Source organism: Salmo salar, chromosome 11, assembly GCF_965601325.2.
Source record: "Salmo salar chromosome 11, fSalSal1, whole genome shotgun sequence".
Lineage (NCBI taxonomy): Eukaryota > Metazoa > Chordata > Actinopteri > Salmoniformes > Salmonidae > Salmo > Salmo salar.
The window spans coordinates 28419209-28446828 of record NC_138301.1 but is presented as its reverse complement, the minus strand read 5'-3'; the positions used below and the strand labels follow the sequence as shown (position 1 = coordinate 28446828).

At 43.6% G+C, this 27620-nt stretch overlaps 1 protein-coding gene across 1 annotated transcript in view; it reads right to left on the bottom strand.

Annotated features, from left to right (window-relative positions):
- Positions 1–12073: 12073 nt before the first annotated feature.
- LOC106562373 (carbohydrate sulfotransferase 8) overlaps positions 12074–27620 on the bottom strand; it is a 199686-nt gene continuing 184139 nt past the window's right edge. The window contains exons 3-5 of the mRNA XM_045689291.2: positions 17409–17446; positions 15282–15716; positions 12074–15087 (exon numbers count right to left, since the gene is read on the bottom strand). Of these exons, the coding sequence (XP_045545247.1) occupies positions 14401–15087; positions 15282–15716; positions 17409–17446 (1160 nt within the window). The 3' untranslated portion in view covers positions 12074–14400. The remainder of the gene's footprint in view (positions 15088–15281; positions 15717–17408; positions 17447–27620) is intronic.

The following is a 27620-nucleotide window of genomic DNA, read 5'->3' as shown; positions in this document are numbered from 1 at the left end:
GTTTCTGTCGGTCGTTATTTCTGTTTGTTATTTTGGTGTTCATTTTGTATTCATTAAAACGGCGAGATGAGCATTCACATACCTGCTGCGTTTTGGTCCTCTTTAACCGACGACAAGCGTGACATAAGCCTGCTAACTGAGGAGTGTTAATTCACCTGTTTCCATACATGTTTCATTTAAAAACATTTATCTTACAAAGGAGTTGTTTAATCTAACTGCTTAACTATTTATCTGTACATAGAACTGTATTTTTTTTTTAAACAAATTTTTGTCTAATCTTTACAGGAAAATGCCACGTGCACTATCTGATGTGTGGAGACATTTCACTGCAGCTAATGTAGAAGGAAACGCTGTGTACATTTGCAAATACTGTGCCAAATCATATGTGAAGAATGCAACAAAGATGCAGAATCATCTGGCCAAGTGCATAAAGTTCCCTCAGCGCTCACAACAAGCAACCTCTGACAAAAGTCCCTCTACTTCTATTCGAGGTGCAAATGAAGAATCAGACACATTATCGATAGCAACAGCTTATGGTTTTTCTGGAATCAGAAGTTTTTTGACTCAATGGAGGAACGTAGTCAGAGAAATGCTGATGAATGTCTTGCTCAAGCGGTATATGCAACTTGTTCACCTCTGATGCTCACAGGCAATGTGTATTGGAAGAGATTTCTGAATGTTCTTCGCCCAGCATACACCCCTCCAGACAGAGAGGCTTTATCTACTCATTTACATGTTTGACACTCTCCTGGAGGGGAAGGAGTCTCTCCAAGAAATGGCCATATCACAGTCTGCCGATATGGAAAGCCCCATCAGGAGGATCCTCCTGGATGATATATTTTGGGAGAGAGTGGTATGCATCCTGAAACCTATAGCAGTAGCCATTGTATGGATTGAGGGATACAATGCCATCCTGTCTGATGTTCAGACTCTGCTTGCAGATGTAAGAGAAGAAATCCATACTGCCCTGCCCACTTCACTATTGATCCAAGCAGAAGGAACTGCAGTTGTGAAATACGTCAAAAAGCGTGAAGACTTCTGCCTGAAGCCCATACACGCCACAGCGTACATGTCGGACCCCAAGTATGCTGGCAAGAGCATCCTGTCTGGTGCAGACATCAACAAGGCCTATGGTGTCATCACTACCTTGTCTCGCCACCTTGGCCTGAATGCAGGCAAGGTTCTTGGCAGTCTGGCAAAGTACACTTCCAAGCAAGGGCTTTGGTATGGAGATGCAATATGGCAGTCGTGCCAACTTATCTCATCAGCCACCTGGTGGAAGGGACTTTGTGGATCTGAGGCTCTTTCCCTCTGTTGCCTCCATTATCCTCCAAATCCCACCAACATCAGCCGCCTCAGAGCGCAACTGGTCCTTATTTGGGAACAAACACACCAAAGCATGCAACAGGCTGACCAATACAAGTGTTGAAAAATTGGTGGCCATCCGGGCAAATTTGTGGCTTTTTGAGCCTGACAACGAGCCATCCTCAACAAGGTTGGAAAGTGACAGTGAAGATGAGTCTGATGTTCAAGAGGTGGACATTGAGGAGGTCCAGGGAGAAGACATGGAAGCCTGAGAGGAAGACAACCAAAGCTTTAGTTTCTATAGTTTTTACCAATGTATGTATCATTTTACCGATGTATGTTGAAAATGTTTTTGGGAGATTTTATGGATCATTGGGGATCATTCAATATTCCCTTTATTTTGTTTGTCAGTGAAATCATCCCATGTGTCACATGAGTTGATGCTGGCGAGACAAAGCAGGCATGAGGAGTCAAACATTTAATAAAGAACGGACATGGAACGAGACAGCAACAGTGTCAGCAAACTCGTAATACAGACAAAAAACAATTAATGCATCAGCAGGGAACAGTGCATGGAAACTGACAGATATAGGGGAGGTAATAAACAGATGATAAGTGAGTCAAGGTGAGTCCAACATCGCTGAAGCGCGTGACGAGGGAAGGCAGGTGTGTGTAATTGATGGCAGGAGTGCGTGATGCAGGGCAGCCTGGCGCCCTCAAGAGCGGGAGCAGACGTGACAGTACCCCCGTCCCCCCTCTAGGGGTGCCACCCGGCGTCCCACCTGGGCGAACCGGCCGAGACATGGGCGCTGGTCAAGCCGGTTGGGGCGTGGGAGCCCAACGAACCGACAGGAGCGTGAGAGCCTGGTGACCCGGCTGAGGCATGGAAGCCAGACAATCAGACTTTAGGCAAGACGCCTGTCGATCCTGCTGCAGCGAGGGAGCCCGATGATCCGGTGGAGAGTGACGTGGGATGGGAAGCCGCCGAGCCAACCGAGGCAAGGAAACCTCTCAAGCCAGACAGGGCGTAAAAGCCCGACGGGCTGGCTTAGGCACCCCCGGTTCCATCGGTGGCAGAATCCACCCCGACGTCACCAAAAAAAAAAAAAAAAAAAAAAAAAAAAACTCCTGGACCGGCTGGGCGAACAAGAACTGACGATCCGGCTGAGGCCCGACGTGGGATGGGCGCCATCCAAGCCAACCGGGGGAAGGAAACCTCTCGAGCCAGCTAGGGCTTGGAAGCCCGACGAGCTGGTTAGGCATCCATCGGTGGCGAACCAGAGCCGATGCCACCATACCAACCGGAACGCCAGTACTCCCCAATGCTTCGTGTGATGGCTGATGCATTCTGTCACATGAGTTGACACTGGAGAGACGAAGCAGGTACGGGGAGTCAAACATTTAATAACGAACGGACATGGAACGAGACAGGAACAGCGTCAGCAAACTAGTAATACAGACAAAAACAATTAATGCATCAGCAGGGAACAGAGCAGGGAAACTGAGAAACATAGGGGAGGTAATAAACAGATGATAAGTGAATCCAGGTGAGTCCAATATTGCTGAAGTGTGAGACGAGGGAAGGCAGGTGTATGTAATTGATGGCAGGAGTGCGTGATGCAGGGCAGCCTGGCGCCCTCAAGTGCCAGGGGAGGGAAGAGTGAGAGCCATGTGAAGAGTCATCTCATTTAATTAAAGTTCAATTCGTAACTAAATTGTATTTTTTATTTCTATTGGAAGAATTTAACAATTTGCAATTACGTCTACTTATGATAAGGTAAAAGGTTTATGTTTCTGTCTCCATATGATATGGTAAATATATCCAATGCAAAAAACATCTACATTTAAATGGTATTAATATTAATTTGCATGTATTTCCGTTTATTCCCATATATTCCCGTTAATTCCCAAGGAAAGTTTCCACCTCTGAATATTCCCCAAAATGTGCAACCCTAATCTACACACAATACCCCATAAAGACAAAGCAAAAACAGTTTAAAAAAATAATAATTTAGGCAAAGTTATCAACAACAAAAAACCATCTGAAATATTGCATAAACGTACAGTTGAAGTCGGATGTTTACGTACACCTTAGACAAATACATTTAAACTCAGTTTTTCACAATTCCTGACATTTAATCCTCGTAATAATTCCCTGTTGTAGGTCAGTTAGGATCACCACTTTATTTTAAGAATGTGAAATGTCAGAATAATAGTAGGGAGAATTATTTCTTTCATCTTTTATTTCTTTCATCACATTCTCAGTGGGTCAGAAGTTTACATACACTCAATTAGTATTTGGTAGCATTGCCTTTAAATTGTTTAACTTGGGTCAAACATTTTTGGTAGCCTTCCACAAGCTTCCCACAATAAGTTGGGTGAATTTTGGCCCATTCCTGCTGACAGAGCTGGTGTAACTGAGTCAGGTTTGTAGGCCTCCTTGCTCACACACGCCTTTTCAGTTCTGCCCACAGATTTTCTATGGGATTGAGGTCAGGGCTTTGTGATGGCCACTCCAATACCTTGACTTTGTTGTCCTTAAGCCATTTTGCCACAACTTTGTAAGTACGATTGGGGTCATTGTCCATTTGGAGACCCATTTGCGACTAAGCTTTAACTTCCTGACTGATGTCTTGAGATATTGCTTCAATATATCCACATCATTTTCCTTCCTCATGATTTCTCTACAGATCCTCTCAAGCTCTGTTAGGTTGGATTGGGAGCGTTTCTGCATAGCTATTTTCAGGTCTCTCCAGAGATGTTCGATCAAGATCAAGTCCGGGCTCTGGCTAGGCCACTCAAAGACATTCAGAGACTTGTCCCAAAGCCAGTCCTTCATTGTCTTGGCTGTGTGCTTAGGGTTGTTGTCCTGTTGGAAGGTTAAACTTCACCCCAGTCTAAGGTCCTGAGCTCTCTGTAGCAGGTTTTCATTAAGAATCTCTCTGTACATTGCTCTGTTCACCTTTCCCTCGATCCTGACTAGTCTCCCAGTCCCTGCCGCTGAAAAACATCCCCACTGCATTATGCTGCCACCACCATGCTTCACCATAGGGATGGTGCAAGGTTTCCTCCAGACGTGACGCTTTGCATTCAGGCTAAAGAGTTCAATCTTGGTTTCATCAGACCAGAGAATCTTGTTTCTCATGGTCTGGGAGTCCTTTATGTGCCTTTTGGCAAACTCCAAGTGCCTTTTACTGAGGAGTGGCTTCCGTCTGGCCACTCTACAACAATGGCCTGATTGGTGGAGTGCTGCAGAGATGGTTTTCCTTCTGGAAGGTTCTCCCATCTCCACAGAGGAACTCTGTCAGAGTGACCATTGGGTTCTTGGTCACCTCCCTGACCAAGGCCCTTCTCCCCCGATTGCTCAGTTTGGCCGGGCAGCCAGCTCTAGGAAGAGTCTAGGTGGTTCCGAACTTCTTCCATTTAAGAGTGATGGAGGCCATGGTGTTCTTGGGGACCTTCAGTGCTGCAGAAATGTTTTGGTACCCTTCCCCAGATCTGTGCCTCGACACAATCCTGTCTCGGAGCTCTACGGACAATTCCTTCAACCTCATGGTTTGGTTTTTGCTCTGACATGCACTGTCAACTGTGGGACTTTATATAGACAGGTGTGTGCCTTTCCAAATCATGTCCAATCAATTGATTTTACCACAGGTGACTCCAATCAAGTTGTAGAAACATCTCAAGGATGATCATTGGAAACAGGATGTACCTGAGCTCAGTTTTGAGTTTCATATCAAAGGGTCTGAATACTTATGTAAATAAGGTATTTAAAAAGAGAAGAAATTCTACATTTGCAAAACTTAAAAAAAAAAAGTTTTTGCTTTGTCGTAATGGGGTACTGTGTTTAGAATTTTTTTTATTTAATCCATGTTAGAATAAGGCTGTAATGTAACAAAATGTGAAAAAAGTGAAGGGGTCTGAATACTTTCCGAATGCCCTGTATACTTCTACTAATAGAGTAAAAATATTATCGTCTTCTAAGAGAACTATTCTCTTCAATTAATAATTGTGGGACATGATCAATCATTTTGGTAGAACATGAAGGGACCAATATAAAACAAATACACTTTATTTTGTTGCTGGCTGGTGTCTACTATTTTATTCACAGTAACAATGTGATGAGTGATGCTTCCACTCATGTCTAATATACATCATGCAAGGTGCCCGGTTAATGTTGCCTAGGGGGAGAAAATCAGCATTAGGTAGACCCAGAATTGTCATTTGGATGCATGTGTTAAAATGACACCAACCCCCTAACCTCAACTTATGCTTTACATTTATGATAATCCATCACGCCACAGCCATCTTCTGAATACTCACCATGTATGGGACGTGCTTTGAGTTCATACAACAGTCAGGGATCCTGTTTCGAACAGGGAATATAATATATTATGTCCCCTTGAGGGCCTTTCTGCTTTCTCTCTGTCTGTGGGTGTATAGTTCTGTTGTTGGGGCTAGTAATGGCCTAGGACTGAAACTTGGAGTCCTTTTGTTGAGTGTTCATCCCCTAAACGCAACCAGGGCCTGGGTTTGATGTGTCTTCTGAAGGCCAGCTGCTTTGTCAACACTCAGGCCTCCCTGACACTGTGGGAGCCCAGGGCCCCGGGGCAGTGGGGGGTCTCTGGGGCCTGGCGAGAGAGAGAGAGAGAGAGAGAGAGAGAGAGAGAGAGAGAGAGAGACGCAGACAGACAGACAGACAGACAGACAGACAGACAGACAGACAGACAGACAGACAGACAGACAGACAGACAGACAGACAGACAGACAGACAGACAGATAGACGGACAGACAGACAGACAGACAGACAGACAGACAGACAGACAGACAGACAGACACAGGAGGGGGGAAGGGTGCGAGTGTGGCCGTTGCCCGAGGCGAGAGGGGAGAGAGCTCTGTGCTGTGCAGCATGCTGGTTGATAGGGACTAGAGCTGCTAGCTGATGACATTTTATGGTCACAACATGCAATCCCACCAACTTTACATGGAAAAAACTGTTTTGCACACTGAACGTGCAACAAATCATCATGTTTTTGTTTCATCCTCATATGGAATATTACATAGTACTACTGTATATCATCATAGTCTTTGAGTTTGCCTTTGTTACAAGGAGCAGGATAAAGCATTGTAGACCCTAAGTCATTAGTGAGTGGTTATTATTACTCAGATATTATCATTAGGAAATGCTCAATATCAATTTTGGTAAACAAAGACAATGGCTGCTCCAAAACAATCAGTAGCATTCCCAACACTACAGTAAACCTCAGTTACAATAGAATATGGTATGTGTTTTCATGGGCCTGTGAGTCTCTGATGTGTCTCCTTTGAGCAGTGAATCACACTGTGAATGTGTTTGCAGTGATACAGACACTTGGCCAGAGGCACTCTTCTCTCTCAGGGCAGCAAGGCAAGCCTCTCCGCTGTGCCGCACTGGCCTGATGTCAGGCTGAAAGGAACGCTAGCCGGTCGGGGCGCATTCACTCTCTTCCCTGCCCTGTGGTCATAGATTTCTTTCAGTAACACTTTGCGTTAAGTAGCCATTAGTTACGCCAGGTTTCCATTGTGAGCAACCATACAGTGTGTGCGTTTACACATCTTAATGACTCAGTCATGTATGGTCTCAGTGCTGCTATCCACTCTGTTTCAGCCCTGACCTCATCCTGTCAGGTCCTAACTCAGAAATACATAAAGTTATTCTACTTCTGTGAGTTCACGTTAGACTAGCAGAGGTTTCAGTGGACTGGACTAGACTTTGATAGTGGGTATTAAAGTGAATATGTTTTTTATCTTCAGTTTCACAGAAACCTAACCACATCATTTTGAGGCACATTTGAAATGTGAATACTTCTATAAGGGTCCTCAGATACCTCAATAAGTTACTTGTGGTGTATCAGTTTACTCTCTAAGTTTACAGCCTGTAAAACTACCAGCCTTTAATTGCCATTCGTGAATACATCAAAAACATTTAGTTATTCTATATTGTAAAGAGTCTATGTATATGGTCTAAGACTGTACCATCGCGACCAAGAGGGACGAGGCAAGAGATCCTATCTCCTGCCCTGGAATGAGTTCCTGTTTCTGTGGTGGTGCACCTGCTCTCTCTCTCCCAGGCAGCCCTGATACACAGAGCCCTGACCCCACAGGCACTCTCTGGTAACTCCTGTCTGATTAGCTCCTCAGGAGGACATTGTTCCAAAAGCAATTCACTAGACTAGACTCCCCAGTATTAATTTAGTCCCACCAGAAAGGCCCATCCATCCTGGGTGGGATGGGCTCTGCTCTGGGCCTATCCCGCGGCCTGCTAATAGAACGCCACCGCCTGCCCTGTCACTATAACTGATAGTCCCAGGTAGTTTGTTGCCTCCGCGTGCGATTCTATCCCATCAGGCAGTGCGATGCGGGCCCCTCACTCTTCTTCCTCTCTTTCCCGTCCTCTCTCTGTCAGCAGTTGTTCACTTGTTCAGGGCCAGGTGTCTCTTCTGTCACTCTCATCCCTCATTCTACTTGATGGAGGAGATAGACAGCTAGGAAGGAAGGTGTCAGAGAATGGAAATGATTCACTGAATGCTGTGCTCGGTACGTCTCTCTCTCCTTGAAAGGAGCAGTAGGGGAAGGCATAGAGGGAAATAGATGCAGGGCTTTTTAGGTGTGTGAGATAATGATGCTGTGAGCCACGGGCAAGAAAAATAGCCTGAGTAAAACAAAGTATTTCAACCTTGTTAGTGTGCTGTAGGTGTTATTCAGACTGCAGTTTGAGTACTTCAGAAGACATGAGACAACTCTGATCTGTGATGATTAAAATCTAGGGAGACTTTTTTTCAATTGGTAAAGGAACCCTGCTGATTTCTGCATTGTGCTATAGGATACCTACAGATGTAGGATCTTCATTTTTATCACTGAGAAATTGTTATTGAGAATTTTCTTGCACAAACTTAAAAAGGCTTCTAAAGATTGTAATTTCCACTTAAATATGTATCAACCCCTACAAATGTTTCAACCCCCCCAAAAAATGTCCCTTAATTCAAATCCACATAATAATTCCCATTTCCTGTTGCCGGATTATTTTCCTACTGTAGCAAACTGGCTCAAATGAAGATTCTATATCTGTACCTGTTTGTTGGCTGTGCCTGGAGGTGAGGAGGTGTCGAATGGGGAACATTATACACCATAGACTAATTCTTTACAGAAGCTAGCCAACCTCTGCACCTATAGAGTAGGGCAATCCTGTCTGAGTAGATCTATTAATTCTACCCTCATAAGCATCACATGATATTTGAAATAGACATTCAAATACATACATGCATGAAATATGATTTAGTTTCATGAGACAAAAAGGAGACACCATTTTTTCATCATCAATGTGACAAGCATCACTAAGCATGCCTTTATGATCTGAAGGGTTGTTAATGAAATGTATAAATTACAACCAAGGACTAGTGGTTATATGAGCCAATCCTAGTGTATGTCTGTAAGATATGTAGGACGAGATACGTGTCTGCCAAAATAAAGGAAACACCAACATAAAGTGTCTTAATAGGGTTTTGGGTCACCACAAGCCAGAACAGCTTCAATGCACCTTGGTATAGATTCTACTTAGGTTCTGGAACTCTATTGGAGGGATGCGACACCATTCTTCCATGAGAAATTCCATAATTTGGTGTTTTGTTGATTGGGGTGGAAAACGCTGTCTCAGGCGCCACTCCAGAATCTCCCATAAGTGTTCAATTGGGTTGAGATCTGGTGACTGAAACGCCTATGGCATAAGGTTTACATCGTTTTCATGCCCATCAAACCATTCAGTGTCCACTCATGCCCTGTGGATGGGGCATTGTCATCGTATGCCTGCTGATCCTACAGGGCCATAGCCATGGCAGCCAAAATTATGGCCTGCCCAGAATTTTTATACTTGACCCTAAGCATAATTAACTTAATTAACTCACGCCTGTGTGGAAGCACCTGCATTCAATATACTTTGCATCCTTCATTTACTTAAGTGTTTCCTTAATTTTGTCAGTTACATGTACTAAACTTGTACTAACTGTTTACTCCGTCTACCAAGTGACAATATATTATCTTTGTCCTTTCCCTGTCTCTCCTCCCCACTCCTAGCCCTCTCTAAACCGTCTCATCAGAAAATACTTACTCCTGTCATCCTCATCACTGCACAGATGTTCCACACAGCCTAAATGTACTTTTACATTAAAAAAACATCTGCATAATGTCTTCATTAGGGGAATACTTCTGTTCCTTAGATAGTAACAGACACACAGGAGTATCTTTTTATCACCCAAATGTTGCAACGATCCAAACGAGCTTTATTGCCTCTGTAGAGAGATAGCTATAGCCTGAAGGTTAGAGAACGACTCTATGCCCACCCACCAGCTTGCGTGACCAGCTTAATTATAGATCCTATGTGTATTGATACAAGTTCATTAAAGTTGTTGCATAATTCATGTCAATGACATTATATAGCTTAGTTAAAAGTGTTGCAGCAGATTTTATGGACGTTTTCCTTTTAAATCTGAGCTCTGACAACAGCCGTGACAACTTTTGAATTATATGCTGAAACAAGTGGCAATTTTATTATACATGGCATGTGTATGAACTCACACTGTGGTTACATCACGTTCTATTGAAGCACTGGATACTACTGTCCAGTATGAAATATTTCTTTGTTCAATAGAATTTTCACATCATGCCATTTGTTTCAGATCATGTGCTGCCACCTTGTGTTCATGTTGGATTTGTCCAATAACAGGGAACAGTGCAATAATGTGGCCGTTGGTGTATGTGCCATAGAAATTAACATAAAATTACACAGATTCATTTCAGAAATGCTTATGTACTTGTCATGAAAGTGTTTATGTATGGCTTTTGAATATGTTATGACGTCCTTCTGTAGGTGCCCTTCAACTAAAGTGTTACCAAAGATTTTAACCGTGGAATAAATATCTATTCAGACATTGGCCAGACACAGCCTTGCCATCCTGCCAAATGCTGAACCAGGCCTGTATCCAGGCTCAACAGCTTGTTGGTGGATGAGCCAGTTAACTAAATGAGATGACGTCTTAAAGCAGAGTGTTTAAGGATATGTCCTCAATAATGATGTGTTCTGTGGATTTTCAATGGAAAAAGCTAAACATCGCTTATGTTTCGTTTTGCTTGGAATCAAACAGTTATTAATAGACCCCTAGCAAATCATTTTAATGAGCTTTACTCCCAAATAGTTCAATGCAGAGGACACATCTTGAGTGTGTTCCAGCACATTGTCAAAACAAACAAGAAATTCTTGTGAAAGTGAGAAAATGACTCTGGCATGCATATGAATCAGATGAGCTCACCCACATCATCAACCTTTGATGAAATATTATTTAGATAGATGTCTCTTGAATGTAACCCGCTGAATTGAGAAGTGAAAGCAAAGCAGCAAATATGTTATGGTAATGAATGGGAGAGTGGGCCAACCCGTTGATCTGATTCAGGTTGTCATGCCATCACAGTGTCAATCATTTATTTGTGTGTGTGTGTGTGTGTGTGTGTGTGTGTGTGTGTGTGTGTGTGTGTGTGTGTGTGTGTGTGTGTGTGTGTGTGTGTGTGTGTGTGTGTGTGTGTGTGTGTGTGGCGCGCGAGCACATTTGTGTGTGTGGGTATGGGAGCAAAAGTGTTTACGCTCACCAACAGAGAGCTGTGTTATTTCTTCACAGCAGAAACATTGCCACAATTTTCTTCAGCCATGTTAATGTTTACCTCACAGGCAGAATTAGAATGTTTAGCTGTGGGCTTAACTGACATTAGTAGAAAATATAATTATTATTGAAATTCAAATTATTATTATTTTTTATATCTAACACAGTACAATGTTTATGAGTTGAGAAGTTGTCTCTTTTTTTCACTTCCAGCAGACTTCTTGTATTCCTTGTTTTCTGTAGCCTGGAGCTGAAAGAACATAGAAGTTCTCTCCACTGTATGTCAAGCGATTTCTCCCACTAATGATGTAGATGGATGGTCTTTGTTTTCTGAATGGATTTAAACAGAATTTGAAACTTCCTGACTGTTCTCATGACTAATACAGAAGGCTGTTGTGGAAATCAGCCTACAGCGTTTATTCAAATTCTCTCTACTCTACATATTGATCAATTTGAGTTGACATATTCATCCACCACTCGGCTCCACTAAAAAACAAAGTTAAATGTGTAGAATTGTAGGAAATTACCTTTAAAACAGAAAAATTATATCTTAGCCTCATGGCAAAATGTGTAGAATAGCTTGAAATGTATTTTGAAACAGAACATTTTCTCTCAGCCCCATGGCAGAAAATGTAAAACTGCTAAAAAAGGAAGTCGATGGCCCAAGGGCCCCAAATGCAGTAGTCCGGCCCTGATTACATTCACAGGACCCATATACCTACTCCTTCAAGATAACATTTCTTGTGGACTGGGGAAGAGTATCTAGGCCTTCTTTCCTCGCCTATGAATTGAGTATACTTCCAATGGATGTTGGAATAGGTATATTTTGGAAAGACAAAATAAAGAGTATATGTAAACCAGGGGTGCACAACTTTGGTTTGAGTGTGTCTTATTGACTGTTTCCAAATGCGGAAACTGTTGGAGACAATAACATTTTAATGGTTTGTTGAGAGTGTTAAGCATGAAAAAGAAGCAGCATTGTGAAAATGCTAAAGACAGTTTATTAGTAGACACTCCAACCACCTGCAGAATGTCTTCCTGAAATACACCTTTTGATTGGCAGTGTAAAATAAGGCAAAGGGTTCCAGACCATGTACAGGTATTTATACACTTTTGCACCAACGATAAAACAGTTATACATTCACTTGTTACCGTAAATAGTTTTGATATATCTGTGTTGTACCCATAGACCCACATACTTACATTTCCAAGAAACCCCATAGAACAGGGTTGGTGAGTGAGGGAGCATTTTGTAGGTTAAAGTAACACCTATATTATGCTATTTAGCTTTGGAACAGAGTCTGGCTAACTATATAGAATCAGACTACCATCTAAACAACATATAGATTTTGGAACTGCAAAAGCCAACACACTACATTGACATAATCCTATAATATTTGCCATCATAAATATGTAATCTCTTTCTGTTTCTTCTTAAAAAATATATTAAAATCTCAATATAGTGTCTATATATAATTCAAATAATGTGCATTTCTTTGTAATTGGTCACATAGAGAAAGGCATCTCCCCCTGTGCTGTTTCCTTTTAGACACCCCCCTGGCTTGTCTGGGGTATTCATTCGGACTAGAGCTGCAGAGTAGAACACAATTGAATATGAGGATCATTCTACTTACTTATTAGAGGCCTATTCAGTTAAAAGCAGCAACCACGATTCAGGGACAAGTCGATAATATGACCTGACTTCACAACACAACAGCATATGCAATTGAGTTTCTTTCTGTTACACTATAACACTGTGTTACAGATGGATTTCACAAAGCCAACCAACCCAGCGTTCTAGCAGCCAGGGAAGAGTCATGTTTCTGACCAATCCAGGAAACTGTGTTTGATTGGCCCCAAGTGTGCTTGCCTCTCCCTGCCTTCCCACTGTGCAGAATAGCTGTGGTACTCTACTGTGGAGATATAAATTAGTGTTGTTCATAGGAGGTAAAAGAGGATATTTTGAAATACTGCTCCAATTGCTGGCTTCTCTGAACACTAGCTTTCTCACACAGATCCTACAACCCATAGCCTGTACAGTTTGTGGGACAGTAGATTATGTGTTATTATGGGTTGTGTAAGTTGTTACCCTGTTGAGAGATCTCATCGTAAAGCTGTCCTCACAGTTGTCTATCTTGTGTGGGACCTACGGTAGCAGGTCTGAGTGTGTCTGGGCTGTGGGCCAGGGCTCACTCCTCCTCAGAGCCATGAAAATAGATCAAAGCAGCAGCTCCAGTTGTTCTCTCTCACACATGTCTCGCTCTCTGTCACGCACGCACGCACGCACGCACGCACGCACGCACGCACACAACACACACACACACACACACACACACACACACACACACACACACAGAGAGATGGGTAGGATAAGCTGCTTTGCGACTTTGTCAGTGTCAGTATAAGAGATGGTGTCAGTGTTCTGCTCTCTAACACTGCAGTGATATTTCACTGCAGGGGCATATTGGGTAATTAGGGAAAGATTGGAGTGGAATTTCTACGTGTCCATGTGTTAACCATCATGTTTTACAACAGGGGTGTCAAAGTCATTCCATGGAGGGTCGACTGTATGCTGGTTTTTGTTATTTCCTTTATATTTGTGTCGAATTAAGACCTAGACAACCAGGTGAGGGGAGTTCCTAACTAATCAATGACCTTCATTGATCAGTCAAGTACAAGGGAGGAGCAAAACCCTGCAGACACTTGGCCCTCCATGGAATGAGTTTGACACGTGTTTTACAGGGTCTGATGTACAGGGGGACCCAAGAGGCCTAAATATAGTCAGATATTCTCTACACACACTCACCATATAATTACTGAAATAACAATCAGTGATATCAGAAATGAAAATCCCCACAAAGAAGCAGTGAATATATCCATTATAGAAATACATAGAAAAATATATATAGTCATCTGAATGCCCTTTGTACAGTTTTTAAATATTAGTGTCAGAAAAAGCCTTGATGACAATGATGAGGATGTGTATTCTAAAGGGTAGTGGGATGGTGTGGTAAAGCAGTACTTAGGGATACTTAAGGGGGATGCTCCCCTATAAGACCGTCCAGACACACTCTCCAGCATAGTCAATAACTTTTTGGAGAATTTGAAAGAATTTGCTACACTAAGTGCAAAAAATGATAGGTGGGTACCACTTCACGCAACACATTTTAAAGCATTGAACTGTCTTTTCACGTCACTGACTGTGCGGTGATAAATTGTTTGTGAGTTCAATGTTTTGCTGTTAGCCACCGGTATTTAATACAGGACCACATTGACATGCCTGACCGAGACATTGTTTTCATGTGATGATCTTCTAGTAATACTTGTAAAAGGAAGTCATTTTTATGGTGCGCTCTTCCTCTTAAAGCCAGGGGAGATTTGAGGACTCAAACAGAGATTAGAGAGTCAATCAATACAAATCTTTAAAAGGTTTGGAGTAGTTAAACATAAGGTAGTCCATGTAATAAAAGTCATAAGCTCTCTGTCTCTCTGAAGTGCTGAGCTGTGCAAAGTAGCGATGGGTTAAATGAGTTGAAGTCCTCTCAGCCTTGGGGTTCCTGTCTTTAAAACTGGGGAAGGTGAGGTTATGTGGGGCACCAGTTCTACGTAGTAAGAAATTAGCCTCCTCCTCCATGGTCTCAAACTTGCCGATGAAGTTGTAGTCCAGCAGACAGGGGCTGCAGAGCTGGCTGGTAGGCTCCCAGTGAATGTCCATGCCCACAGGCCTGTGCACATCCAGCAGATACTGCATGAACTCCTGGAAGGTCACTCCGCTGCCTGTCCTGAGGGCCACCTTGGAGGCGTTTACCCTGTACTTGGAGATGATGGGCTTCCCGAATACAGGATGATAGTAGGTGTTGGGGTTCTCAAACTTGTCCCTGAAGGCGGACACCAGCCTCTCCAGGGGTTCGCGGACAAACAGGACTTTGGTGTAGGTCTCCAGGCGATGCGTGATGCCCTGGCGGTCGAAGCTGTCCAGCCTCTTGAGGTGGTTACCGTAGTGGACAGCGTCGTGTTTGATCTCGTGGGTGGACGACGCCAGGCCAGACAGCACCATGAGGATCCTCTTCCAGTTGGAGCAGCCCGCCTTGGGCACCTAAAGAGATAAGATTAGATTTAAAAAATACTTTATTCATTGGTTTTTCAAATCATTGCAGCCAGGATCACAGTCACAATGACAAAAATACACCAATAATCAATAAGTTGTAAAAATATAGATAGCAGTATATAACAGCAAAAATCAAAAGTCCAATAATCAATATGCAATAATCAGATCATCAATAGGCCCACCTCGCAGTACAGCAGCTTGTACTTGTCCTCCACATAGATCCGGGACACGTGGTGAGGTGTGATGGTCCTGGAGATGCTGCTCTTGTACTTAGCACAGACCTCCTTCATCAGCCTCCGCCGAGCTTCCTGGATGTGGGACAGTCTGTGCCATTGCCAGCTCTCCTCAGGAGAGTCCGGGGAACCCGAGGAGGACGAGGAGGAGTTGTGTGAGTTGTTAGAAACCACAGGGCTGGTTTTCAGAAGTTTCCTGTGGCGCTTGGTGACGCGCAGGGAGCCCATGTCCTGTTCCCTAGAGCCAGGGGTGGCTGAATGTCTGGTCCACTGGAAGGCAGGGAACTGCATGGGGGGGATGGGGCTGGTTAGGCCTTCCACAGCCAGTCTCTGGTCCTGGCCTGGGCTGACTCTCACACCCTCACTGTCCTGAGTACACAGCGCCTGATGGACAAAGATAACGCATCGACTTTACAAATGGCGCTGACAGATGTAAAATGTATGCAAGACTTGTACATCTGCATTGCTTGGTCTTTGGTGTTTTAGGCTGGCTTTCTGTATAAGCACTTAGTGACATCTGCTGATGTAAAAATGCTTTAGAAATACATTTGATTGATTTGGTGTTGATTATTATTTAAAATTCTCCGGCATTCAAAATGAATATGAGTTTATTCAGTGAAACACTCTTTATAGTGTTCCGTGAACTAATTCACCAACCCTCTTTTAAAAACCTTTGGTGGAATAGTTTTTTATCTATACGTTCCTGATTTCTGCAGTGCTCAGACTCAACACTTAGTGGTGCTGTTTCTCTACATCTTGACCAACTCTCCAACCTTTCCGATTGAAATGCCACACACTGTAAATGACTGGGTGAACGACCAATAAATAGAGCTCTAATGTCATATAAATGTCTTATAAACACTTAATGGGAAATCTAAATTCAAATCATCTACAGGCAGATTACCATGGTAAAATGGCCTGAGGCTATCATGCACTTTGAAATTTTATTTAAATTAAAAGCCATTATGGCGCCATAAAGCCAATAGATTGCATGTATAATCCTAATTGTACAACGGATAATGTGATGGGAGCCCATCATGAATTTGTGCTCATCTCCTATCTGACATCCATTGGATCAGATGCCCAGTACTCCCACCGACATCCCCTGGGAAACCTCCAAAGGAGGAAGGAGTAGTAGGAATGGTTCCCTGACCGTTTCATGTTGGGAAGCGGAGCAGGATCAGCCACAGTGTAGCCAGCCCACATCAGACACCCACATGCAGGACTCACACTAATGGAAGTCTCTCATCTCCATTGAGAGCAGGACACCAGAGCAAACTGAGGTCAGCGGGAGGAAAGAGAGGAACCAGAAGGAGCGTGCCTGACATAGCAACCAGCCGTGGCTGTGCTCTTTCTCCTGCAGCCTCAAAGCCTCCTAGTCTCACACTGAACCCCCTCGTCTCCTGGCTGGTATTACAGGAGGTGGTAGTCTGAGCCCTGGATGTGCCCCCCCCCCCCCTCTCTCCTACAGCTACACACTGCCACAACCCCCTCATCTCCAGGCTGGTATTACAGTATCTAGTAGTCAGAGCCCTGGCTGTGCCCTCTCTCGCTTTCTCTCTCGCTCCTGCAGCCTCACACCAAGACCTCCACAGAGCCTTTATCCCCAGGCTCTCCCTGGGCTGGACCAACTCAGTAGCCTTGTGGTTAGAGTGTCCGCCCTGAGACTGGAAGTTTGGGAGTTCGATCCCCGGCCGAGTCATACCAAAGACTGTAAAAATGCGCCTCAGTCTGTTTGACACTCAGCATTAATGAGATAGATTGGGGGTAAGGCCCTGCAATAGACTAGCATCCTGTCCAGGGGTTGTACTTGTTCATCAAGCTGCCTCATGCTACAGAGACAGGCTTCTGCTCCTATGAGCCATTCCAGCTCGCATAAACCAAGACTACTTTACTCTCCATGGGCTGCAGAGAGCTGGCCCACCTCTGGCACACTGGGGGAGGCCTCAGGTCAGCCTCTCTACACTGATGTTATCAGACACAGAAACTGCACTGCCACTCAACACCATATTAGATTAAAAAAAACACATACACTTTCTCTCTGTTTGAAAGGAGGAGTAGTATTAAACAACGTACCTCTCTGGACTGCCGAGCTGTTCCTCTTAGCTTCACACCTGGGAAAAGAAGAGAGAGAGGGAGGGAGATAGAGAGGGGGAGGAAGGGAGGGAGAGAGAGAGAGTGAGCACTTAAGTAAACAAGACAACATGTTTAGTTATTGCTTGTTGAGGAGGAGAGGTAGTCCTTTGATGCATCAGACCCAGGTAATGGAGTGAATTCCTCCTGCTGTAATATCAGGTAGAAGGCCTGATGCTGACTCTCCCCTCCCCTCCCCTCCCCTCCCCTCCCCTCTCCCTCTCCTCTCCTCTCCTCTCCTCTCCTCCTCTCCTCTCCTCTCCTCTCCTCTCCTCTCCTCTCCTCTCCTCTCCTCTCCTCTCCTCTCCTCTCCTCTCCTCTCCTCTCCTCTCCTCTCCTCTCCTCCCTTACACACCAGCTGCTTTACACAGAGGGTGACACAGAGACAGGTAGCTATCTAGATCTATTTAAGTAATGAACCTGCAGCACCATGAAACGTTGGTAAATGAGTTGTGTTTTGATGGTCCTAGTTGTGGGGTGAGTAAGGAGTCTGAACAATTTGCTAGGTTGATTTCTTAGCAGGGTAGCTAGAAAAGATAGATTGGTTCTGCGACACAGAGAGGAATGTCTGAGCTGAGGGACAAACAGACAGACAGTTGGTGACGTGTCTATTGGCAGATGTGACTGAGCCAGTCAACCAGTGGGACAGGACAGACAGGCGTTGTGTTTAGTGTGTGTCCTCCAGCTGGACATCTCCTTTCCCGGGGTCCCCCATCCCATCCCCCGTCCCCCTCTCTCGTTGATGTGTAATCAGGCTGGATGCTCGGCGGATGGCTGTGCAGCTGCTGATGGGAGAGAGGCTCAGACACTTTTGCCTGAGTGGCCTGTCACTTCCAATCTACAGAGGGAAGTAATAGGAACCTGCAGAGTGAGGGGGCCCCAGATGTGGGTCACGGCCCACCACCCCCCTTAACTGGTGAGATCTGCAGGGCCCTTGTCTCCTCTAACACTTAGATACGTCTCAGAGGGGCTGAGAGAAAACCATACAACCATACAGCCAGATACAATGTTGTTTTAGATTAGTATGCACTGCAGAAGGGCTTGGGGGGTTGGTTGTTGTAGTGTCTGGGATTCTCTTTATTTCTCTGTAGCAGGTTTAGGGAGGTGATGGCACACAGTTTGACATTTTCTAATCTTGTTCAGCTGTCGGAGCCTTTTTTGATCTCCTAACCCTAATAATGGCTCAGTGCATCTTGTATGTCAGTTGACATTGTTGAATATAAAACACATGCATATCTAACAGGACACACCACACTATTACCAAGATAAAACTTCCACTACACACAGCAGTGCTAGGCTCTAATGGCACACACACACACACACACACACACACACACACACACACACAGTAGCATCTTTCTTGGACTATCTCATCTAGATACATGCTTCACCATTGATCAGGAACCCCATCAGCCCAGTAATTGAAATCTCCTGAGGTCTAATAACTGCTTCCTGCTAAGTGCTGTTCTTGTCGGGAGCACTGTGTTGTCACTCACACTGCTCTGCTCACTAGCCTGGTACCAGATTTCTTTGTAATGTCTGGCCAACTCCTACTGTATAGTAATTGTCACGTTGTATGGGGTTGGCAAGACACCACAAACCGATCTGGGACCAGGCTTTTGTCCGTGATGTTGCTCACTGTCACAACCATAGCTTTATCCATAGAGAAACGGTTTAATAGTGTTCTATTTAATTATGTGGCTTTAATGTGCGGGATTATAGCCAGCTTTACCCCTTGCTGGATTCTCCTCAAATTAGTACAATCAGTAATTCCAATGTGCTCCTTGTTGGGTTCAATGCAAGTTCACTTTCTGTCTGTTGAATTGAATGCAGTTGAGTAAATTTCTTGACTTGATTGCAATTCAATTTCTGAATTGCATTGAATTTAGATGAAATTGACTTTGTGGATAGGTAAATGCATGTGTAATAGATAGCTATAAAAATCTGTCTTTCACTGATTTTTCCATTAAAAAGGAAATTCATCTTTGCCTTTACTGATACATTTTCTCTCTCTTTCCCCTAGTTTATCTGGTTCCCAATGCAGTCTGGGTGCTAGGCAATGCCCTGAATAGCATCATAATGCCTTATAGTAAAAAACTGTGTGTTTAGTTTCGTAAACAACATGTCTATACCATGAATTTGGTTGAAACTAATATATGTTGCTGTTTGACTGCAATTTCACCCTTAAAGAAACTATTCTATTGATTTTCTCCAGGCTGTGAAACAATGATCAATTGTTCAAATTTGCTTCCTTATGAGGTTCAGCAAATTCGCTTCTACAAGTTAGGAATTCACAAACTCCGCCAATGTGATGCAAGTAAAAAGTGTATTCATTTGTCTTTTATTTCTGTGTCACAAATTGCAGCAATAGTACAAAACCCAGGTGAATCAACTGAGCATGCAAGTCCCCATTGACTTAACATATTCATTGTGATGGATACCATAGCTGAAATATACTTCCTTTCATTCAATAACAATTTTCTCAGATCTTTTTATCTTCCATTACAGTAGCTGACATTGAGAGCAGATTGAAGGTGGATAATGGATATTAATGCATTGTTATGTGATGTCCTCAGATGCATTGCCTTCCTGCCTAACACCTTCAGAGAACAGTTTACATTCCCACACCCCCAACCTTCAGCTTCCCAAGGTTATCCTTTCAATACGGGCCCTGAATATCCATGTTTTATGTCTCAAGTTTTATTAGTCGTATGTACGGGATACGCATGGTATACATCGTCCAACGAAATGCTTACTTGCAGGTTCCTTCTCGAAAATGCAACAACAATAAGAAATAATCAAATATAAAAATACGAACATAAAGTAAATGGTTCAGTAGAATAGAAAAATTGCAATAAAAAAGGAAAGTGGAGCAAGACACGTGACCTCCTCAGCGTCGCCATGGTAATCATAATCTTAATCAATGTAGAACCAGGTCGGTGTTATTGTGGGAGTCATGAAAGCAAAGGTCATATCATTAGTGGGCTCCATTACCGCCTTTCCCTCTGAAAGACCTCTGTCTCTCTACGGCTCTCCTCCGATACCAACACACATCAAACGCTTCCTTCCTTCCCCCGATCGCTGCCACCACAGCCGCTCGCCTCATGCAAACGCAGCCGCGGCAGAGAGGAGCATGAGGGACAAAAACAAGGTGAAATAATGAGCTTGTTAAATGAAGGATCACTGCCATGGACACAGGGAGGAACTTTTTAAATGACCTATTCTTAACCAGAGGAAACTCAGGAGAGAGGCTGGAGGAAGACGGAGAGACTTAGTGTCCAGGCCCCCTCTAGGCCTGTGCCCACGGTGGGTAAAGAGCAGCACAGCCAGCAGCCACTAGCTTTTCATCAGTCATTCAGCTCACAGAGCCTGTAGTGTCTTAGCTCTTATGACTTTAGCAGTATAATAAGGAAGTCCCCGAATACAAGGAACTTGAGCTTCACATTTACTTAAGTAATTAGCAATACAAAGATTAACGTGGCGCAACACTGCGCATGACCAAGGGTGGACCCCCCACACACAGACACGCTCGTGCTTCCTCAACGTGTGGGAATACACACTCCATCTTTTACACTGACTAACTCTGACGTGGTTTAACAGCAGAAATCACTCCAGACAGTGGCATTAGGTTGTAAACTCTGGTCCATTGATGTTGCAGGTTGTAATAATAGATAAAAAAAGACGTTACATCATTCGGCAGCCAGTGGCAAAATCCTCTCCGTTTTGGATTGTGAGACCTGCAGCTGTGAAGGGTTGGTAATGAGTGAGTTCTGGTTTGTCTGTGGGCCTATTGGGTGGTCTGTTGGATGGCTCTTATGAAGCAGGATGGTGATTGGCTCTTATGACCCTGTAATTACACATCAGGTCAGTATGATCTCATCACCTTGGTCGATATTGGACAGTATTTAAAACTGCTTGATGGCACAGCTAGCTGTATGAGGGAAAAAATGAGATTTCCTGTATGGTGGAAGTCATGGGGAACTGATACAGGGGGATGACCGGTTATGGGCGGTAGAAGATATTCAGAGAATTTCAAATGGGGATATTTAACTTTCAAAAACAGAGAATGTGATAATGAAAATATAGCTAATCATGGCTGATCATATGTCTTATGATTCTGGTATAATTAAAAATAAGATATTTCCCGAGTGAGTAAGGCTAGACATTCTTCTGATACATGTTGAAAAAAATCGCAAATATGTTGCTAAATTCCTCTGACCTCCTGCATACCCACTCCTCCCTAATTTCCATCTAAACACAATTCCATTTCACAGGTCCTCAGAGGGTACATGTAAGGATAGTGTTATTATTGAACACATAAATTACATCATATATGCGCTGCATGACGCTGCAAATGTATTGGCTTTTATTCAACCTTTGATCCTAACTGAAGGTCAGAGATTGGACAGGATTGCAGGGGTCGTAGGCTACAATCTTATTAGTAGAAGTCTGAGGGCAGGCCAGCATGTATACAAACAGACTTCATTAATCAGCAGCCCAAGAAGCATAAATAACACATGGCTTGACTCATATGTCTCAGCTGTAAGAGTATAAGCTAAGCATATTGAATCACATCAATATTCAGTGGAATACAACTGAAAGCAGTGGAAGCTGAAAGAAAGCTATTTAAAATAAAGTTGGAGATGCCTGCTGCCTCCACATGAACATCTTCAGTATATTGTTTTCAGAGTAGTTGACTTTCATGCTCTGAGGCATTACAGCTGTTCTAGCCAAGGCATCACCACACTGCTGCTTATTAGTTTATAACAAGCTCAAGGTAAGGAAATGCAGGCAGTCCCTTCATATAGCTGATTTCCATGGAAACTGGGCGTAACAGTGTTATGCTGTATGTAGTCGGATGGGAGGGGGCGGTTGTGTTAATATCATGCAGAGTCGTCAGAGGCATGGTTGGTTGGCAGCTCGTGAAAGCAGAGATGTGTAAACAAATGCTACCTGTCAGCAGTGATCCACGGGTTAAATGAATTATCTGGGCTGAAGCCGCAGCACCAGCAGGCTTTAATTGGCACATATCTTATTAGGATGCTTGAGAAGCTCTTGACCTAACAGCAGAGCACGCACGCCACAGCAGCACACGCCTCAGAGCCCCTCCCCTCCCATATCGATGACAGCTCAGACAGGGTGCTGGAGGTTGTTATAAAAGTTCAGAAAGTGGAGCACTTTTTGCACGTAATGTTTTAAAAGTTGGCTGGTTCGCTGCCAGATATTAGGAGAGGGAAGGGAGGAAAGTCTGCAGGGAAACGGCTGGCTGCTCTCTTGCCTGTGTCTGTGGTGGAGGCAACAGACGGAGAGGAGGACTGAAGAGTGGAAGGTGAAAGAAGAGAGAAAAGCTAGATGGAAGAGAGAGAAACAGATAAGAGGGGGATATTGCCCTCGGTGTTTCCATGTGGTGTCTGTGTTCAGACTACACATTATCTCTGAGCCACTGGACCCTCTCTCCTCTCTGCCGTAGTTGAGATGCTCTGCTCTCTTCTCCTCCCTTTCCTCCTCTTCTCCTTCTCCCTCCCTCCCTCCCTCCCTCCCTCCCTCCCTCCCTCCCTCCCTCCCTCCCTCCCTCCCTCCCTCCCTCCCTCCCTCCCTCCCTCCCTCCCTCCCTCCCTCCCTCCCTCCCTCCCTCCCTCTCCTCTCTCTCCTCTCTCTTCCTCCTCTCCTCTTGTATCTTCATTAACCAGTGGTGATCTACCTGCTGAATTCTATTTGCTGTGAGATAGGTAAATGGAATTGGCCCTGTCACTGTTTACCCTGGCCTCTCTTTTAAGTAAGCCCTGCTGTTTTCACTCACTCTGTGTTTTCCTGTCATTGGCCCCACTGATTACAGGCAGGCCTGATGAGGGTGGACATGTGAGTGGAGCTGTGGAACAGTGGGTGGAATGCTAAGTGAAATAGAATGCAGACGGGATAGCCCCGTCCTTGTATCTGTGGATAAGCTTCAATGCTTCTGCACTGACCACAGTTCAAGTCAGTAATCCTAGGAGGATGAGGAGTGGAGTGCCAAGGGTTACTATGGGTTATAAGGGGAAGATTGCTGTCTCTCAAAACAGGAGTAACAACCCACACTTTTGAAGGTGGAGGGGATTAGAGGAGATGCTGAAACAGCCTGATCGTATTGCTCCTTGACACTGACCTACACATGGGCATCGCTCAGATTGATTACCTGTCAACAGCAAACCTTGGAAGCTGTCTTTATGAGTTCAGCAGGAAGACAGGATAATGGCAACAGGAATGGTTGAGCTCGACACTTAGACTGCCTGACTTTTTCTGTGCTGTCGGAACCAAGCAAAACATTCATAACAAGCCCTGTAGACTCTGGGCTGCAACAATCACAACCTCAGCCTCCCCTTCAATAACACGCCAGGCCTCTATGGTAACTCCCCTTTAGCTTTAAGCCTCTCCTATTTTCTGCTATCTACCTTCCACCAGTCTCAGCCCTCTCCTATTTTCTCCTAGCTACCTTCCAGACCCTTACTTTACCTCTCCATGCTTGTATTCTACCTCTCCCCAGAGTGCCTCATCTCTCAAGTACCCCACCTTTGGCCTCCAGCCTTCAACCTATAATTTCTTCTCGCTTTGTGCTACATCTGGTTCACTCCAAAAACAAAACAACAGCAGCAGAAACAACAACAAACAACAACAACATACAACAACACTAATAGTACCTCCACTACTATTACTACTACTACTACTACCTCTACTACCTCCACTACCTCTACTACTACTACTACCTCTACTACTACCTCTACTATTACTACTACTACTACCTCTACTACCTCTACTACTCCCACTACTACTACCTCTACTACTACTACTACTACCTCCACTACCTCTACTACTATTACTACTACTACCTCTACTACTACCTCTACTATTATTAGTACTACTGCTACTACCTCCACTACCTCTACTACTACTACCTCTACTATTACTACTACTACTACCTCTACTACCACTACTACTGCTACTACTATTACTACTACTACTACTACCTCCACTACCTCTACTACTACTACCTCTACTATTACTACTACTACTACCTCTACTACCTCTACTACTACCACTACTACTACCTCTACTACTACTACCACTACTACCTCTACTACAATTACTACTACTACTACCTCTACTACTACTACCTCTACTATTACTACTACCTCTACTACCTCTACTACTACTATCTCTACTATTACTACTACTACTACTACTATTACCTCTACTACCTCTACTACTACTACCTCTACTACTACCACTACTACCTCTACTACTATTACTACTACTACCTCTACTACTACTACCTCTATTACCTCTACTACTACTACCTCTATTACCTCTACTAATACTACCTCTACTACCTCTACTACCTATATTACTACTACTACTACCTCTACTACTACTGCTACTGCTACTGCTACTACTACTATTACCTTTACTACCTCTACTACTACTACCTCTACTACCACTACTACTGCTACCACTACTACTACTACTACCTCTCCTACTATTACTACCACTACTACTACTACTACTACTACCTCTACTACAATTACTACTACTACTACCTCTACTACTACTACCTCTACTATTACTACTACCTCTACTACCTCTACTACTACTATCTCTACTATTACTACTACTACTACTACTATTACCTCTACTACCTCTACTACTACTACCTCTACTACTATTACTACTACTACCTCTACTACTACTACCTCTACTACCTCTACTACTACTACTACCTCTACTACTACTACCTCTACTACCTCTACTAATACTACCTCTACTACCTCTACTACCTATATTACTACTACTACTTCCTCTACTACCTCTACTACTACTACTACTACTACCTCTACTACATCTACTACTATTACCTCTACTACTGCTACCTCCACTACTACTACTACTACCTCTACTACTGCTACTACTACTATTACCTTTACTACCTCTACTACTACTACCTCTACTACCACTACTACTGCTACCACTACTACTACTACTACCTCTCCTACTATTACTACCACTACCACTACTACTACTACTACCTCTCCTACTATTACTACCACTACCACTACTACTACTACTACGACTACCTCGACTACAATTACTACTACTACTACCTCTACTACTACTACCTCTACTATTACTACTACCTCTACTACCTCTACTACTACTATCTCTACTATTACTACTACTACTACTACTATTACCTCTACTACCACTACTACTACTACCTCTACTACTACTACCTCTACTACTACCACTACTACCTCTACTACTATTACTACTACTACCTCTACTACTACTACTACTACTACCTCTACTACTACTACCTCTACTATTACTACTACCTCTACTACCTCTACTACTACTATCTCTACTATTACTACTACTACTACTACTATTACCTCTACTACCTCTACTACTACTACCTCTACTACTACTACCTCTACTACTACCACTACTACCTCTACTACTATTACTACTACTACCTCTACTACTACTACCTCTACTACCTCTACTACTACTACTACCTCTACTACTACTACCTCTACTACCTCTACTAATACTACCTCTACTACCTCTACTACCTATATTACTACTACTACTTCCTCTACTACCTCTACTACTACTACTACTACTACCTCTACTACATCTACTACTATTACCTCTACTACTGCTACCGCCACTACTACTACTACTACCTCTACTACTACCTCTACTACCTCTATTACTACTACTACTACCTATACTACTACTACCTATACTAATACTACTACTAGTACTACCACTACTACTACTTCCTCTACTACCTCTACTACTACTACTACTACTACTACTACCTCTACTACATCTGCTACTATTACCTCTACTACTGCTACCTCCACTACTACTACTACTACCTCTACTACTGCTACTACTACTATTACCTTTACTACCTCTACTACTACTACCTCTACTACCACTACTACTGCTACCACTACTACTACTACTACCTCTCCTACTATTACTACCTACTACCTACTACTACTACTAACTACTACTACTACTACTACCTCTACTATTACTACTACTACTACTACTACTATTACCTCTACTACCTCTACTACTACTACCTCTACTACTACCACTACTACCTCTAATACTACTACTACCTCTACTAGTACTACCTCTACTACCTCTACTAATACTACCTCTACTACCTCTACTACTACTACTACTACTACCTCTACTACCTCTACTACTATTACCTCTACTACTGCTACCGCCACTACTACTACTACTACCTCTACTACTACCTCTACTACCTCTATTACTACTACTACTACCTATACTACTACTACCTATACTAATACTACTACTAGTACTACCACTACCACTACTACCACTATCACTATCACTACTACTGCTACTGCTACTAATACTACTACTACTACTATTACCTTTACTACCTCTACTACTACTACCTCTCCTACTATTACTACCACTACCACTACTACTACTACTACTACTACTACTCTTACTACCTCTACTACTATTATTACTACTACTACTTCTACTACTAAAATGATGATGATAATAATACATAATTTTTTGGTGTTTTTCACAAAAGCAGCTCTACCTTCCTGTCTGATATTGATTGGGTGGCAACACTGTGTAGTGTTGTGTTGTGCTGTGCTGTGTCTGATACAGGCTGTAAGACAGGCTGGGCTGATCGTCACAGCATAGCAGCTATTACTCAGCTTCCTCCAGAGCTTTGTACTAATGAGAGCAGGGTGTGTTATGCCGCGCCACTCTGCTCCACACCACGGTGTCTGTCTCTCTGTCTGACTGATGCTCTCAAACGCCTGAAATAACTCTCCCACACGTCAGGTGGCTCGTGCCCCTGGGTCTCCAGAGCTGAGGTGTCACTGGGAGATGTGAAACACACACAGCTACTTGTGGATCCTGCTAGAGACGACATAGCCTTGCATACTGACTGCTACTGCCAGCACACTACAGTGCTGATGTACCTATGTAAGAGGAAACAAACCAAAAACAAAGCTCAGACACTAAGGCGTATAGTGAGTTACCTTAAATATGAGGGGAAAACAGCCTTGTAGAATCTGTCTGATCTGTCTGGGTCTGTCTGGGTCTGTCTGA